This window comes from Anser cygnoides, chromosome 30 (assembly GCF_040182565.1).
Source record: "Anser cygnoides isolate HZ-2024a breed goose chromosome 30, Taihu_goose_T2T_genome, whole genome shotgun sequence".
Lineage (NCBI taxonomy): Eukaryota > Metazoa > Chordata > Aves > Anseriformes > Anatidae > Anser > Anser cygnoides.
Window position 1 is genome coordinate 3881585 of NC_089902.1, and position 14809 is coordinate 3896393.

The 14809-nt window shown below is 52.0% G+C and overlaps 2 protein-coding genes across 2 annotated transcripts in view; one reads left to right on the forward strand and one right to left on the reverse strand.

Moving 5' to 3' along the window:
* LOC136787737 (olfactory receptor 14C36-like) overlaps positions 1 to 12974 on the reverse strand; it is a 41386-nt gene extending 28412 nt beyond the window's left edge. The window contains exons 1-2 of the mRNA XM_066985054.1: positions 12942 to 12974; positions 10133 to 10154 (exon numbers count right to left, since the gene is read on the reverse strand). Coding sequence (XP_066841155.1) covers positions 10133 to 10154; positions 12942 to 12974 — 55 coding nt within the window. The remainder of the gene's footprint in view (positions 1 to 10132; positions 10155 to 12941) is intronic.
* Positions 181 to 1218, forward strand: LOC136787550 (olfactory receptor 14C36-like). The gene has a single exon (XM_066984861.1). It carries the CDS (start codon positions 304 to 306, stop codon positions 1216 to 1218), a length of 915 nt encoding a protein of 304 aa, XP_066840962.1. The 5' UTR covers positions 181 to 303.
* Positions 12975 to 14809: the final 1835 nt, after the last annotated feature.

Here is a 14809-nt window from a genome sequence, read left to right on the forward strand (position 1 = left end):
GGGGATGGACAGAGCAGCCCTCCTGGATGTGACCTCTGGCTGAGTCTTGCAAACTCAACAACAGGTAGCACTGCAGTGGAGAAAAGGTGGCCCATGGGGAGCTGAAGGGCAGAGGTGGCTGCTGTGTACAGGACACTCAGCAAGCACACAGCAGGGCTTCAGCCCGGGAGAGAGACAAAGGTCACCTGGAAAGAAAGGCAATATGGAGGCTTTTATGAGGAATGATATGAGTATAGCTAAAAGAAATTTCCCCTACAGTCTATATTTTCTCTTCTTTTCAGTCTCCCTGATGAAGGGCAGGAAATGGCCAACAGCAGCTCTGTGAGTCAGTTCCTCCTGCTGGCATTCGCAGACACGCGGGAGCTGCAGCTCCTGCACTTCGGGCTCTTCCTGGGCATCTACCTGGCTGCCCTCCTGGGCAACGGCCTCATCCTCACCGCCGTAGCCTGCGACCACCGCCTCCACACCCCCATGTACTTCTTCCTCCTCAACCTCGCCCTCCTCGACCTGGGCTGCATCTCCACCACTCTCCCCAAAGCCATGGCCAATGCCCTCTGGGACACCAGGGCCATCTCCTATCAGGGATGTGCCGCACAGGTCTTTTTCTTTCTCTTCTTCATATCAGCAGAATATTATACTCTTACTGTCTTGTCCTATGACCGCTATGTTGCCATCTGCAAGCCCCTGCACTACAGGAGCCTTGTGGGCAGCAGAGCTTGTGCCCAGATGGCAGCAGCTGCCTGGGGCAGTGGCTTTCTCTATTCTGTCCTGCACACGGCCACTACCTTTTCCCTGCCCCTCTGCCAAGGCAATGCTGTGGACCAGTTCTTCTGTGAAATCCCCCAGATCCTCAAGCTCTCCTGCTCAGACGCCTACCTCAGGGAAGTTGGGCTTACTGCAATCACCTTCTGTTTAGGTGTTGGTTGTTTTGTTTTCATTGTGCTGTCCTATGTGCAGATCTTCAGGGCTGTGCTGAGGATCCCGTCTGAGCAGGGCCGGCACAAAGCCTTCTCCACGTGCCTCCCTCACCTGGCCGTGGTCTCTATGACTGTTAGCACTGCCATGTTTGCCTACCTGAAGCCCCCCTCCATTTCTTCCCCATCCCTGGACCTGGTGGTGGCAGTTCTGTACTCGGTGGTGCCTCCAACACTGAACCCCCTCATCTACAGCATGAGGAACAAGGAGCTCAAAGATGCACTGAGGAAAATATTTCTATAAATCCTTCTTCCTCATCAATAATGACTTCATTATTGTGATTATTACAATACCATTTTTTCATTAAACTTATTATCGAAATGTAATATGAGAAATAATCCTAAAAAGACTACCTGGTTATTTGGGAAACTGATAGACTGATTTCTTTAAGTATATTTTATTAATAATTTCACAAAATTTTATATTGATAGAAGTAATGTTATTCTTGTCCTCCTGCATACCAGGTTTTAAAATTATTTTTAATCAGGCATAGAATCGTTTAAGCATAGAATAACCTGGGCTGGAAAAGACCTGAAAGATCATTGTCCAATCGTTATCTACCTGAGTAAAGAGTCCTTCTCCATCCCTTTTATAAGACCTCTTTAAGGACTGAAAGTCTACAGTGACATCACCCCGGAGCCTTCTCTTCTGGTAGGCTGAACAGCGCCAGCTCTCTCAGCCTTTCTTCATAGGAGAGGTGCTCCAGCCCCTTTGTCCTCTTTGTGGCCTTCCTCTAGACGAGCTCTAACAGCCCACAACCTTCTTGTGCTGGGGGCCCCAACCTGGACGCAGGACTCCAAGTGGGGCCTCACAAGGGCAGAGCAGAGGGGGACAATCACCTGCCTCCACCTGCTGGCCACTCCTCTCTTCATGCAGCCCAGCATAAAGTTGGCCTTCTGGACTACAAGTACTCACTGCTGGCTCATGTTGAGCATTTCATGCAGCAGAACCCCCAAGTCCTTCTCTGCAGGGCTGCTCTCAATGAATTCTTCTCCCAGCCTATCCCCATGTCTGGGATTTCCCCAGCCCACGTGCAGCACCTTGCACTTGGACTTGTTGACCCTCCTTATGTTAACATGGGCCCAAATTTCAAGCTTGTCCAGGACCCTTTGGATGGCATCCCTTCCTCTGTTGCATCCACTACACCTCTCAGCTTGGTGTCATCTGCACACTTGCTGAGGGTGCACTCTACCCCACTGTCCCTGTCATTGATAAAGATATTAAACAGTACCGGTCCCAGGATAGGCCCCTGATGGACACCACTCATCACCAGCCTCCACTTGGACATAGAGCCGTAGACCATCGCTCTCTGGGTGTGACCTTCAAGCCCACTCCTTATCCACTCAATGCTCCACCCATCAAATGTGTATGTCTCTAATTTGGAGACCAGGATGTCGTGTGGGACCATGTCAAAGGTCTTACAGAAGTCCAAGTAGATGACGTCGGTCGGTCTTCGCTTGTCGTCTGATGTGGTCACTCCATTGTAGAAAGCCACCAGATTGGTCCCGCACAACCTACCCTTTGGTGAAGCCATGCTGGCTGTCTCTGATCACCTCTTTGTTTTGCATGTGCCTGACATTGATTCCAGGAGGATCTTTTCCATGGTCTTGCCAGGCACAGAGGTGAGGCTCACTGTTATGGAGTTCCTTGGGTCCTCCTTTCTACCCTGAATCAAAAGGGGAGTGATGTTTCCCTTTTTCCAGTCACCAGGGACTTCACCCAACTGCCAGGACTCTTCAGATATGATGGAGAGAGGCTTGGCAACTACATCAGCCAGTTCCCTCAGTACCCTGGGATGCAACTCATCAGGCCCCATAGACTTGTATTTGTTTAGTTTCATCAGGTGGTCTCGAACCTGCTCTTCACTTCCAGCGGGTGGGATTTTGACCCCCAGCCTCCATCTCTGGGTTCAGGGAAATGAAAGACTTGGGAAGCCCGACAGGCAGGGAAGACTGAGGAGAAGACGTTGCTGAGTCCCTCAGCCTTCTCCATGGCTGTCATTACCAGTTCACCCTTCTCATCCATCAGAGGGGGAACACTCTCCTTGGCCTTTCTTTTCTGAGCAAAGCATCTACAGAATCCCTTCCTGTTATTCCGTTCATCCCTTGACAAGCACAGTTCCATCTGCGCCTTGGCTTTCATTATTCCATCTATGCACATCCAAAACTGAAGCATGCATGAGGGCCAGGGAAAAGGAACCCTGGATCCATAGAAGCCATTTGGGAAACCAAAGTTTTATGTAGGAAGTGTGATTCTGTGGAGGTGCAGAGCTGATGGGCCCATTGTTCAGGATGATCCTAAAGACCTTTGTGTCCTTTTTGCTCCTGGAAACAGCACCACTCCTTCTCAGGAATAAAGTAGACAAAAGAGGTGAGACAGATACTCTGGGATCAAGAAAGTCATCAGAAAGTTGATCCCAGTAAGATATGGGGAGGTCAGGAGCAGCCTGGACAAGAGAGATGTGAGATTTTGGGGTGGGAAGAAGAGCTTGGCCAGCAGAAATTAATGATTTCATAGAGGTAAGAGGGTTCATGTAATGTAGATGCTGTGGTAACACTGAGTTAAAACAGTCATGTATGGCCCTTACCTTACTTGAACCAGGAATTTTAATCCCTCAACCTAAATGCTACTCCAACACTCTGAGAGGAATCCATTTTCTCTCTTGCTAACCCTTATGTCTTTCGTTAACACTAACATTAAAATCTTCTCTTTAACCGTAGACATCTTGGCAGACCTAAAACACCTGTAAACTACAGAGCTTGTCCATAACTTAACCGCAGACCTGACACCACAAGCAGAACACCAAGCACTCCCACTCAATATTTGCTTAATCTTCAACCCAGAACGTGAAAAACAGGTACCGAGGGGGCTAGAGAGAGGTCAGCTCAGCCTCAGGATCTCCTGCCCAAGAAGGAGGAATGTGACTGGGGCAGTGACTGGGAGGTCACTTCTGTCTCTGCAGCTGATAGGGCAGCAGCAGGAACGTGTCACGCAAAGGGACTGTGAGGTCCCTTGTGTCTGGAGGTGGCAGGTCAGCCTTGGCTTCTCCCTGGGATGTGCACTTTGGGGCTGACATCTGCCAGTGGCCCTGCTAGGCCAGCAGAAGGCCCCTGCTTGGCATGCTGCCTGTGGGATCCCCTCTGCCTCCATCCCCAGGAGGACCCAGACAGAAAGAAGGCCCGCAGAGGGCTTGTCCTGTCCCTTCTGCTTGAGGCCAGGACTGGACAGCAGGAGGCACAAGGCTTGGCTGTGTCTAGCCAAGAAGCTGCAAGGGCAGCAGCAGGCCCAGGCCTTGGAAGATGCTGCTGAGGTGACTTCTGTCTGTTTGGCTGACAGGCCGCAAGGAGCCTGATGGGTTGGGATGCCTGCTTCAGGAGTGGTTTCCACCCTGATGGAGCTTTCCTAGGGGTAGGAAAGAGCAGGAGAGGAAAAACTGCCACAAAGTGCACCTTGGAACAGCGGCACTGGCCAGGAGGAAGAAGAAATGTCCAGGGGAACAACTGGTCTTGCTGCTAGAGCCTGAGGCAAAGAAGGCATTAAGTGCCTCTGCCTTTCCTCATCTCTTTTCACCAGGTTTCCACCCACATCCATTAAAAGATGATGATTCTCCTTAATCCTACCTTATTGAAATATTTATATAAACAATTTATATTTTTATTTATTTTTGTCTTTGACAAGAATCTGTCCCTCAGATAGCCTGGTGTGGAAAGGACAGAGGCCTCTGACAAGGCTGAGACTCCCAACAGGACCCAGGGCTTTGTGTCCATGGCTCTGGCTGTTGTCTCTGCCACTGAGGCCTAGGAGGAGACAGCTTATCGGTAAAGCACCAGGGCCTCATTGCCTCCTCGCCCCCACCCATGAACCAGGTATGGCTCGTACCATTCTCCTGCACTTGGCCATGCACATCCCCATCTCCTCCTGCCCCACGAAGAGCCCTGAGCAGTGTGCGAAGGGAAAGGATCTCCCTTCCCAGGGTCTGGGGGTCAAGGCCTGACCTTTGTGCTTGGTGAAACACATCCAGATTTCCTACACATCAGGGTCACCTTCACACTGCCTTTGTCTCCTTGTCCTCCCTGCCTCCAATGCTCTGCTCTAACGAGCTCCAAGGGAGGCTGTGTCAGTGCTGGCCCTCAGGGGGACACTGCAGGAAACTTGCCTCTGACTTGGACTTCTGGAGAGATGTCTTCAATTGTCTCTCAGTGCCTGAGGTTCGTGGGCTCCTCACCAAAGCCCCCTGAGGGGGGATTCCAATGCCTTGGGCTGGGCGTCTGGTGCTGAGCTGGGCCGGGCTCGTGGGACAGAGAGAGCTCGTGGCAAGAGGGCCGTGGTGCAGAGAGACAGCTGTGCCCAGGAGCAGCTCCTGTGCACAGCGCAGCAGGGCTGGGGGCTCTGACCGCAGCTAGCACGGGGACAGGAGAGAAGGAGAGAGGGCTTGGAGGCAGTTGGCAGTGGGAGGATGCTGAGAGCTGCCTGCAGGAGAAATCTGCACAGCCCTTGACAAGGTACGTCTCTGGCTGCAGGGCCATGCAGCTGCACGTCCTGGAAGGGTCTCCTGCTGGGTCTTGTTTCTGGGAGGGCAGTGGGCAATGTAGTAGGCTTTGGGAGTCCTGCTGGATGGCACTGCGAGGTGAGGAAGTCTGGCAGAAGCCCCTCGGAGTGCTCTAAGCCAGGTGCCTCCAGTCAGCCAAGAGCGGGGTGGCCCAGCCTCTTTCAGGCACTACAGGGGATGCAGATGGGATATTGGGATACCGCAGCTTGCGGATATTCATGTCTGTCTGTGGGGTGTTCTTCTGGGTTGGAGGCTTCTGTCCAGCAGGATGCAGCTCTCTCGTGGCATCCTTGTGTTATCCAGGTGCCCCAAGGAGGAGACACCTCCGTGCTAAGGCCATGTCCGTGCTGCTGGATGGCGTTCAGTGGGCAGCTGGAATGAGGCCTCTGCAGCCCTGGAGAAGAGGGAAAAGCTGAGATCCTGCTCATTCAAGACAAGGTGAGGATCCTGTCCATCTACACGTGGACTGGGGCTTCTCTGCTTTAAGCTGTTGCCACTTCTTTGGAAACACAAGAGTGTGATCACTGTCCTAAGCATATTTGCCTTTCTCTACACTGTGGTTGGATGAGTTTTTTGCAACAACACTGCAAAGTTTATGGATCTCATAAGTGGACTGAACTTGAGTTTCCCCCGTGTTCCTGCTTCCCTCCTGCTGCACAGCAGGAAGGACTCCTCTGGAACCCACAGCAGCCCCTGCTCCCAGTGCCACTCTCAGCCAGCACCAGCTGCAGCTCAAGCAGGAGAGCTGCAGAAAGGTTCTCCTGCAAAGAGAAAGGCTCGTGCTAAGGTTTCTCTGAGAGTTGAAATAGGTTTTCTTCAGAGAAGTCTGCTCTAACCTTTTTCTGCCTTATTCTCTTCAACAGACAACTGTGTCCAGAGTCAGATAATGCCCTACAGCAGCTCTGTGAGTGAGTTCCTCCAGCTGGCATTCGCAGACACGCGGGTGCTGCAGCTCCTGTTCTTCGGGCTCTTCCTGGGCATCTACCTGGCTGCCCTCCTGGGCAACGGCCTCATCCTCACCGCCGTAGCCTGCGACCACCGCCTCCACACCCCCATGGACTTCTTCCTCCTCAACCTCGCCCTTCTCGACCTGGGCTGCATCTCCACCACTCTCCCCAAAGCCATGGCCAATGCCCTCTGGCACCAGGGTCATCTCCTATCAGGGATGTGCTGCCCAACTCTTTTTCGTTGCTTTCTTCTTTGAGGCTGAGATTTCCCTTCTCACCATCACGGCCTATGACCGCTACGTGGCCATCTGCAAGCCCCTGCACTACGGGAGCCTTGTGGGCAGCAGAGCTTGTGCCCAGATGGCAGCAGCTGCCTGGGGCAGTGGCTTTCTCAGTGCTGTCCTGCACACGGCCACTACATTTTCCCTGCCCCTCTGCCAAGGCAATGCTGTGGACCAGTTCTTCTGTGAAATCCCCCAGATCCTCAAGCTCTCCTGCTCAGATGCCTACCTCAGGGAAGTTGGAGTACTTGTTTTTAGTGTTTTTTTAGGTTTTTGTTATTTTCTTTTCATTGTGCTGTCCTATGTGCAGATCTTCAGGGCCGTGCTGAGGATGCCCTCTGAGCAGCGCCGGCACAAAGCCTTTTCTATGTGCCTCCCTCACCTGGCTGTGGTCTTCCTGTTTGTCAGCACTGCCATGTTTGCCTACCTGAAGCCCCCCTCCATGTCTTTTCCATCCCTGGACCTGGTGGTGGCAGTTCTGTACTCGGTAGTGCCTCCAGCAGCGAACCCCCTCATCTACAGCATGAGGAACCAGGACCTCAAGGTGGCAGTGAAGAAACTCTTTGGATACATGCTTGTTTTGAACCATTAATGTGCACTTGAGTTCCAGGTTTATTTCAGAAACAGGAAAATATTTTTATTATTTTTCTTTATTAATATTTTCTCCAAGTTGTGTTTTTTGCTTAAATAAAGTTATTCTTAACATTCTGCTTGTTATTTTTTCTAACTTACTTTGACCCAATAGTCTCATGTACTTATAAAACTGGTCTTCACGTCTAGATAAATACAGTAAAGAAGCCAAGAGAAATTCACTGTTATCAGCTGCCGTCTCTTCCCATCTCCTGTGCAGCTGGGGGAGCAGCCCCAGCACGCAGGAGGGGCTCAGGGCCCAGAGCCCAGCTGCCACAGGGAGGAGCAGCCCCGCTGGCCCTCGCGGCTGCCCCTCACTGCCCGCTGGGCTCTGCCTCTCTGCTGCCTTCGGGTCGGGGCTGCTGCTTCCCTGGAGCCATGGCCATGGCCAGCAGCAGGACGTGGCCTTTTCACTGCTGCTCTCTTTTGCTTCCACATTGTGCTTCTTGTATTTGGATAAGCCCTGAGATCTCATGTATGTTGGTGACAGTCCTGCTGTATCTGCAGTGAGATCCCTGTGGCTGCAGGCAGCAGCAGGCGCTGTGCAGCCCTGGGTCACAGCTGGCCTCCCTGCTAACACCACAGTAACAAAAGGGGCTGCTCAGGGCAAACCCAGAAGCCTGGGCACCTCTTCCAAATGTGCTATCAGGAATAGAGCCAAGGGATTGCTCCCTGCTCTTCTTTTTCCTGGGCTTCTTCATGGAGCGAAGGACACTGGCTGAAAGTCCCAGGGTGGTCCCTGAGGGACCAAGGGCAGGACTAAGAGCTCCCGTTATGGCAGCACTTGCCTAAGGAGATGACAACTGGTCTTGGACTCACTGACATGGGACCGTGCCCCCTGCAGTGGGGCTGATGGCCAATGCCAGCCTGGAGAGGAATCTGGAGCTGCCAGGAGATGTCAGGGGATCTCCAGGGACAAGGAGCTCAGTGGGTAGTGAATAGAAAACTTCATAAAATGAGTGACCATCCAAAGAAAAGTCTGGAAAGGGAAAAGTCAAATCTGAGGGGACCATGTGCTAAGGGGGATGCACAGAGCTCCTCCAGTGAGATGCCACTACTGCAGGGGAAGAGGGGAAGGTTGGAGAGCCACGTGGGACCTGCGGGCAAGAGCAGTGTGTGCAAAGCATTTGGGGATATTTGCAGGGGCAGCGTGAGCCTGGGAGACAGCAGTGAATGGAGCCTGCAGAGCGTGAGCCTGTCCCATGTGGACTGACCAGAGCTCAAGTGCTCAGTCTGCTGTGAGCAGGCAGAGGAGAGCTCTGCAGCCCCAGGGCACGCAGCAGCCCCAGCAAAGGAGTCTTGCGAGCGATTCCTTGCAGCCCTGGGCCAACAGCAGTGACCCCATGAGCTGGGTCTGCCTCCCAGCCTGCCCAGCACGGCCCTGCAGAGTGCCCCCGTGCCCTGGGCACAACAGCCCCCTCGCTCTGCAGAGCAGCACCGCCAGCTGGGGTTGGGGCTGGAGCTGGGGCTGGGGCTGGGGCTGGGGCTGGGAGGGCGCTTCCCCTGAGTGTCTTCTAGGCCAGCTTCAGGCACATGGCTTCTGGATGTGAGCGTGTTCTTTGCTGTGTGCAAGAAGCTGAGAGACCGCCAACAGGCACGGGGATGGAACATTGCCTGCAAGGTCCCTCCTGCCCTAGCACCTCCCAGGACTGGCGCGGAACTGGCTCCCATGCATCAGAGGGTCTGGGAGCCCAGCAGCAGTGCCACGGGCTTGAAGGGTCACAACCAGACCACTTCTACCTGGGCAGATTCTGGGCCAAAAAGGGGGTGTTTTGTAGGTGTGGCATTATGAGCTCAGTGGTGCCTCACAAATTCCTAATCTGTTCCTAAGTCAATGTCTCTAAAGTGGGTTGTGAGTTGAGCTCTTTCTGAAGCAGCTGACAGGTCATCCCTTGGCTCCTGGCTGGGATGTGTGCCTTTAGGCTCACATCTGCTGGTCTCCATGATAGGCCAGCAGATGCATCTGCTTTGCACACAGTTTGAGATCCTCTGTTCCTAAGTACCTGGTAGGCCCCATAGAGGAAGAGGTCTTGAATAGGTGTTGACATGTTAGAGGTATTCACTTTTGCCTGAACTCATCCTTCAGGGCTGCTTTTGTGGTGGTGCAGAGCTGCTGGGCACATTGTGCAGGGTGCTCCTACAGCCATTGTGTCCTTCTCCATGCTGGCTTGGGAGCTGCTTCTTTCCCAGGAGCAGAGTTGCCAACAGAGGTGAGACAGATACTCTGAGTTCATGAAAGCCATCAGAAAGCTGCCCCTAAGAAGATGACTGATATGGGGAAGTCAGGACAAGGCTGACCAGAAGAGATGTAAGATCTGGGGGAGGGAAGAAGAACTTGGGCAGCAGAAGCTAATGATTGTGGAGAGGTAATAATGCTCAGGTAATGTTGATCCCACCATAAAGCTGACTTAAAGCAGTCATGTGAGGCCCTTACCTTATTTTAACCTGTAACATTAATACCTAAATCTAAATGCCACTCCACACCCTGACAGGAATCCACTGCTCTAAGTTTTGACCACAATATCCCTTGAGCCAAAATTAGTCCATAACACCTTTCCCTTATATTTACTCTCCTGCGCACCCTGATCCATGCCATTAACAAAAGTATTAAAATGCTCTAATAAAATCTAGTATTCTTGCAGAGCTAAACAAAACGCTAAACAAATGAGCTTGCACATACCCTAACCACATATCTGACACCCCAAGCACAACACCAAACCCTCCCACTAATCATTTGCTTAAGCTCTCACCCAGAAAGGTTCGCAGTAGTCCCTAATGCCGTACATGAACAACTAACATCCAAACCCTGTCCTCCTGTGCATTAACCTCCCCACCTTCAACCCCTCTCCTAACATTTAACTTTAGGTTCTTCTTCCCTTGGGGTAAGGCAGGAACCGTGAGGATGTCGTGCAGTCACATGGCATTCAGAGATGGATGTGAGGGGCCATGGATCTGATCAGCTTGTGGGCCACAAGGAGGAGATGGGTGGGAATGCTCTGCTGAGCTCAGCTCTGCCTCAGGCTCTCCTGCCCAGCAGGAGGAATGGGACTGGGGCAGTGACTGGGAGGTCACTTCTGTCTCTGCAGCTGATAGGGCAGCAGCAGGAACGTGTCACGCAAAGGGACTGTGAGGTCCCTTGTGTCTGGAGGTGGCAGGTCAGCCTTGGCTTCTCCCTGGGATGTGCACTTTGGGGCTGACATCTGCCAGTGGCCCTGCTAGGCCAGCAGAAGGCCCCTGCTTGGCATGCTGCCTGTGGGATCCCCTCTGCCTCCATCCCCAGGACGACCCAGACAGAAAGAAGGCCCGCACAGGGGTTGTCCTGTCCCTCCTGCTTGAGTCCAGGGCTGGACAGCGGGAGGCACAAGGCTTGGCTGTGTCTAGCCAAGAAGCTGCAAGGCCAGCAGCAGGCCCAGGCCTTGGGAGATGCTGGTGAGGTGACTTCTGTCTGCTTGGCTGACAGGCCGCAAGGAGCCTGATGGGTTGGGATGCCTGCTTCAGGAGTGGTTGCCACCCTGATGGAGCTTTCCTTGGTAGGAGAAAAGAGCAGGAGACAAAAACTGCCACAAAGTGCACCTTGGAATGTTGGCATGGGACATGAGGAGGAAGAAATGTCCCTCAAAGGGCAGTGCTGTAGTGACAGAGGTCACCCAAAGAGTGTCTTTGATCACACCATGACTTTAAGTTTTAAGGAACAGCTGATTAAGTTTGTCGAGACATGGGTGAGATGATGGAAATGCCAGGATGAGAGCAAGGTGGTGGACAGAGATGGGTGTCTTCAGACTTCAAGGAAATAGGATAAAGTGTGGGACAGCATAGGAAAGCCTGCAGAGGAGAAGGCAGAGGGTGCTGGCAAGAATGGAAGGCCCCAACAGCCCTGACGTTTTTGTCCCTTTGGCTAGAGCTTCTGAGGAGACGAGATATAGTCATTGCAATGGAGCCTCTTTGCTTCCTTGATACCCTGTGCAGGGGTGGGGAGGTGTCCTAATGAAGTTCTTCTCGTGGCATCACACTGCCCACCACATCATACAGACCCCAAGAAGAGCCCTGAGCCAGACGTGGGGGTGCAGGATCTCCCCTCCCAGGGGCTGGGGTCAGGCCTTGGCCCTTCTGCTTCACCAAAACCAACCAAGACTTTTCTCAGCACAGCGCTTTGCCTGTCTGCAATCATGGCCTCCAATTATGTGCCCTAACAAGTCCCTGGGGAGGCTTTGTTAGGAACAGCCCTCAGTGGGGCCCATTAATACTCCAAGTCACTTCAACTTTTCCTTCTGACTTTACTTTCTCAAGCAGTTGCATCATTCTCCTCTCAGTATCTGAGCTTCATAGACTGAGCACCAAAATACACCATGGAACTCATTAAAACAGAGAAAGTCCTAAGCAGCCATATCTCTCCCACAGTTTACTTCACGTCTTTAAGACTTGTAGAGCTAATTGGAGAGCTTTCATGGTGTAGTTAAGGAGGATTATTTCAAAGAGCAACTAATAGAAATCTTTCCTCATTTTAAAGGCTGAATTTTGTACCATTTCAGTTTAGAGCATCATTCTCCTATAGACACTGTTCTAGGGTTTCTCCTTTGGAGCCCTGCTTAGGGTAGGAAAAGCAGGGTTTTTCCTATTTAAAAACAAAGAATAGGAAACGATGCTGCAGTTTTCAAACCAAAAAAAAAAAATAAAGTTCAAGTTCCTCATTTTGTTGCCTCCAGTGAAGTTTACCTTCCCAAAAGAATGACTGTACATGATGTATTTTACACTGATTAATAGGAAATTTTTAATAGTAGTGTTAATATTAATCCATATCATACTAATTCAATGATAAATGATGAGTTTCTTGCTAAGGAAACCATTAAACAGACTGCTGAGAGATGGGCGAGCTGGAACTCACTGAAACTCAAAGCAGCAACTGGGTTGGTGAGGGCGGTCTGAATGATCAAAGAGTAAGGGGAGGGCAAAGCAGGAGACCCATGGGAAGTGCATAGGTCCAGACAGGCAGCTGGAAAGGGGACATTCAGCAGGGTCTGTGTAATCAAGTCAGGTTTTGTACCTGTAAAATGAGGGAGCACACCATGATAGACAAAGGGATGACAATGCAAGTACGGGTGAACACCAGGATTTCTTCTCCAGTGCTGAATATAGATCATAGAAATTAGCATTTCCTCATGATAGAAATTCCACTTCACCTGAGACTTTTTACGGAAGGGATTGAATCATTTGAGGTAATGTGTAGTCGCTTTATTAGTTAAGTACTAAAAAAATTACTGGGTATTCAGGCAGAGCTTTGCTGTCTGACCATAAGCATAACCAGGGAAAACCTCCTGTGGCCCCGTTGTGTTTGAGGCACTTCCCTGGACTGGCAGATGTGAGAAAAGACCTGCAGGAGACCGGAGCCCCTTGGGAAAATCAGGTGGAGCAAGGTGGAGTTCCCAGGGCACCTCCACTGCCAGCAGTGGTCTTTGTCCCTGTAACTGCAGCCCAGCCCAGCACAGGAAACCCCTTCAAAGACAACACCTTAGTTCAGTGGGTTCCTGGGATTGACCTAGATTTGAAATTGCCATTGGGAACCTGAGATATTTCCCTTATTCCTACTAGACACATGAATATCCATTTACGTTCCTGGGTCATCTCTACCAAATTCAGGCTGAAAAACTCCAGTATAGCGTGCTTCAAATGGCTGAGGCAGAACCCATCAGCTTGCCCCACTTTGGGGAATCATCCCCTTCCAACTAGGGATATGAAAGTGAAAAGTGTGAAAGGACCCGTCAGGTCAATATGCAGAGAAAGGGAAAGGCATAGGTATTGTGCTGGAGTGTCAGAAGGCAAAAAGCACTGCACTGTGCCTCAGAGTAATCAAGGAGACCTAATCCAGTTCATCTGTGAGATAAAGCAGAGTGAAGGATGCTGAGTGGTGTCCTAACATGAAGGACGTACATAACTGCTGAAGGAGCTCTCTTTTTGTGCCATCACCAATGCAAATTACACAAGAACTACATCCATTAAAGGTAAGCTGTCCCACCCCGGCCCTGTCACACCACGGGGCAGCGGAGGGACCTTTTTCAGTTTCTGCCTCTTTTCTAGACAGGCTTTGCCCTCTCCCTGCGCACCACGGCGCAGAGCCTGGCCCTGGATGCTCCGTGAGCGCCGTGCAGGTCGTGGCAGGCTGCGGTGAGGGGACGAATGCCCTGGGCCCCCTTCCTGCTCTGCCCAGGCCAGCAAGGGCCCCGAGCGGCCTCGTGTCCCCTGCCCCTGCAGCTCTGGGCTCCCTTCCCCAGCCCTGGCTCTGCAGCACCAAGCCCTGCTGGGAGCCCTCCCCTGCATGCTGCCACCGCTCCCTGACGCTGCTGCTGCCCTCTGCCGGGCACTGCCCAGCCCAGCCCAGCCCCTGCCCACCTCTCCCCACCCCCCTGCCCTCGCCTTGTCACCCACATTTGGCCCTTTCCGCTTGTTCACTGAAGGCCTCTGAGACCTCTGTGCTGTGGCCTCGCTGTGTGTCCTGGCATTGCAGAGCTCCCATCAGCCCGTGCATCCTTTGGCTTAGCTTTACTGTGAAGACCCACTCGCTGCCCACCCAACACAAGGCACACGGCATCCCAGGAGAACCCTTAGGGTATCCTGGTGGCTCCCAATACCTCCCTGATGCCACCAGCCCTGTCACGTTTCAATCCCAGGAAGCTGCTTCTTGACCAGTCAGGGCCTCCAGGGGCACTGGGCATCCACCAGTGATGACTCAGTCCAGCCCTGACTCCCTCACCCAGCACCCCGTGCCCTCCTGCCCCTGTGTCCAGGTGGCACCCAAGCACAAGAGTGAGGCCTTGAGTCTGGCATTCCCTGAGCGCCTTCTGCACTCCAGTTTGGGAAGAAGAGCCCTGAGCACTGAGCAACTTCACTTTTATTAACAAGATGCCACAACAGAGGCCAGGTGTCATTTAGGAATAAACACAATCAGAGCAAGCCTCTGAGTCACACAGAGGGTTGGTCATCTGGAAAAGAGGAATGAAAGGAAATATTTATCTGCAAAGAGAATTTTAAAAATACGCACCTAAAGGTCAAGAATTGCCTGAGATTAACTTGAGGACAACAAGAAAAGGGAGATAGCCAATTTATTGCTAAGTAAATATTACCACTAGAATCATTTTCTTCAGAGTGGCTTTCAGGTCCTGGTTCCTCATGCTGTAGATGAGGGGGTTCACTGCTGGAGGTACTACCACATATAAAACTGCCAGCAGCAGGTTCAAGGATGGGGAGGAGATGGAGGGGGTGCTTCAGGTAGGCAAACATGGCAGTGCTGACAAACAGAGATACAACGGCCAGGTGAGGGAGGCACGTGGAAAAGGCTTTGTGCCGGCCCTGCTCAGAGGGCATCCTCAGCACTGCCCTGAAGATCTGCACATAGGACAGCACAATGAAGACAAAACAGCCAAATACTAAACAAA

Bases quoted from the DNA above. Each gene is read 5' to 3' on its own strand.
- LOC136787550 (XM_066984861.1), top strand. From the start codon at position 304: ATGGCCAACAGCAGCTCTGTGAGTCAGTTCCTCCTGCTGGCATTCGCA.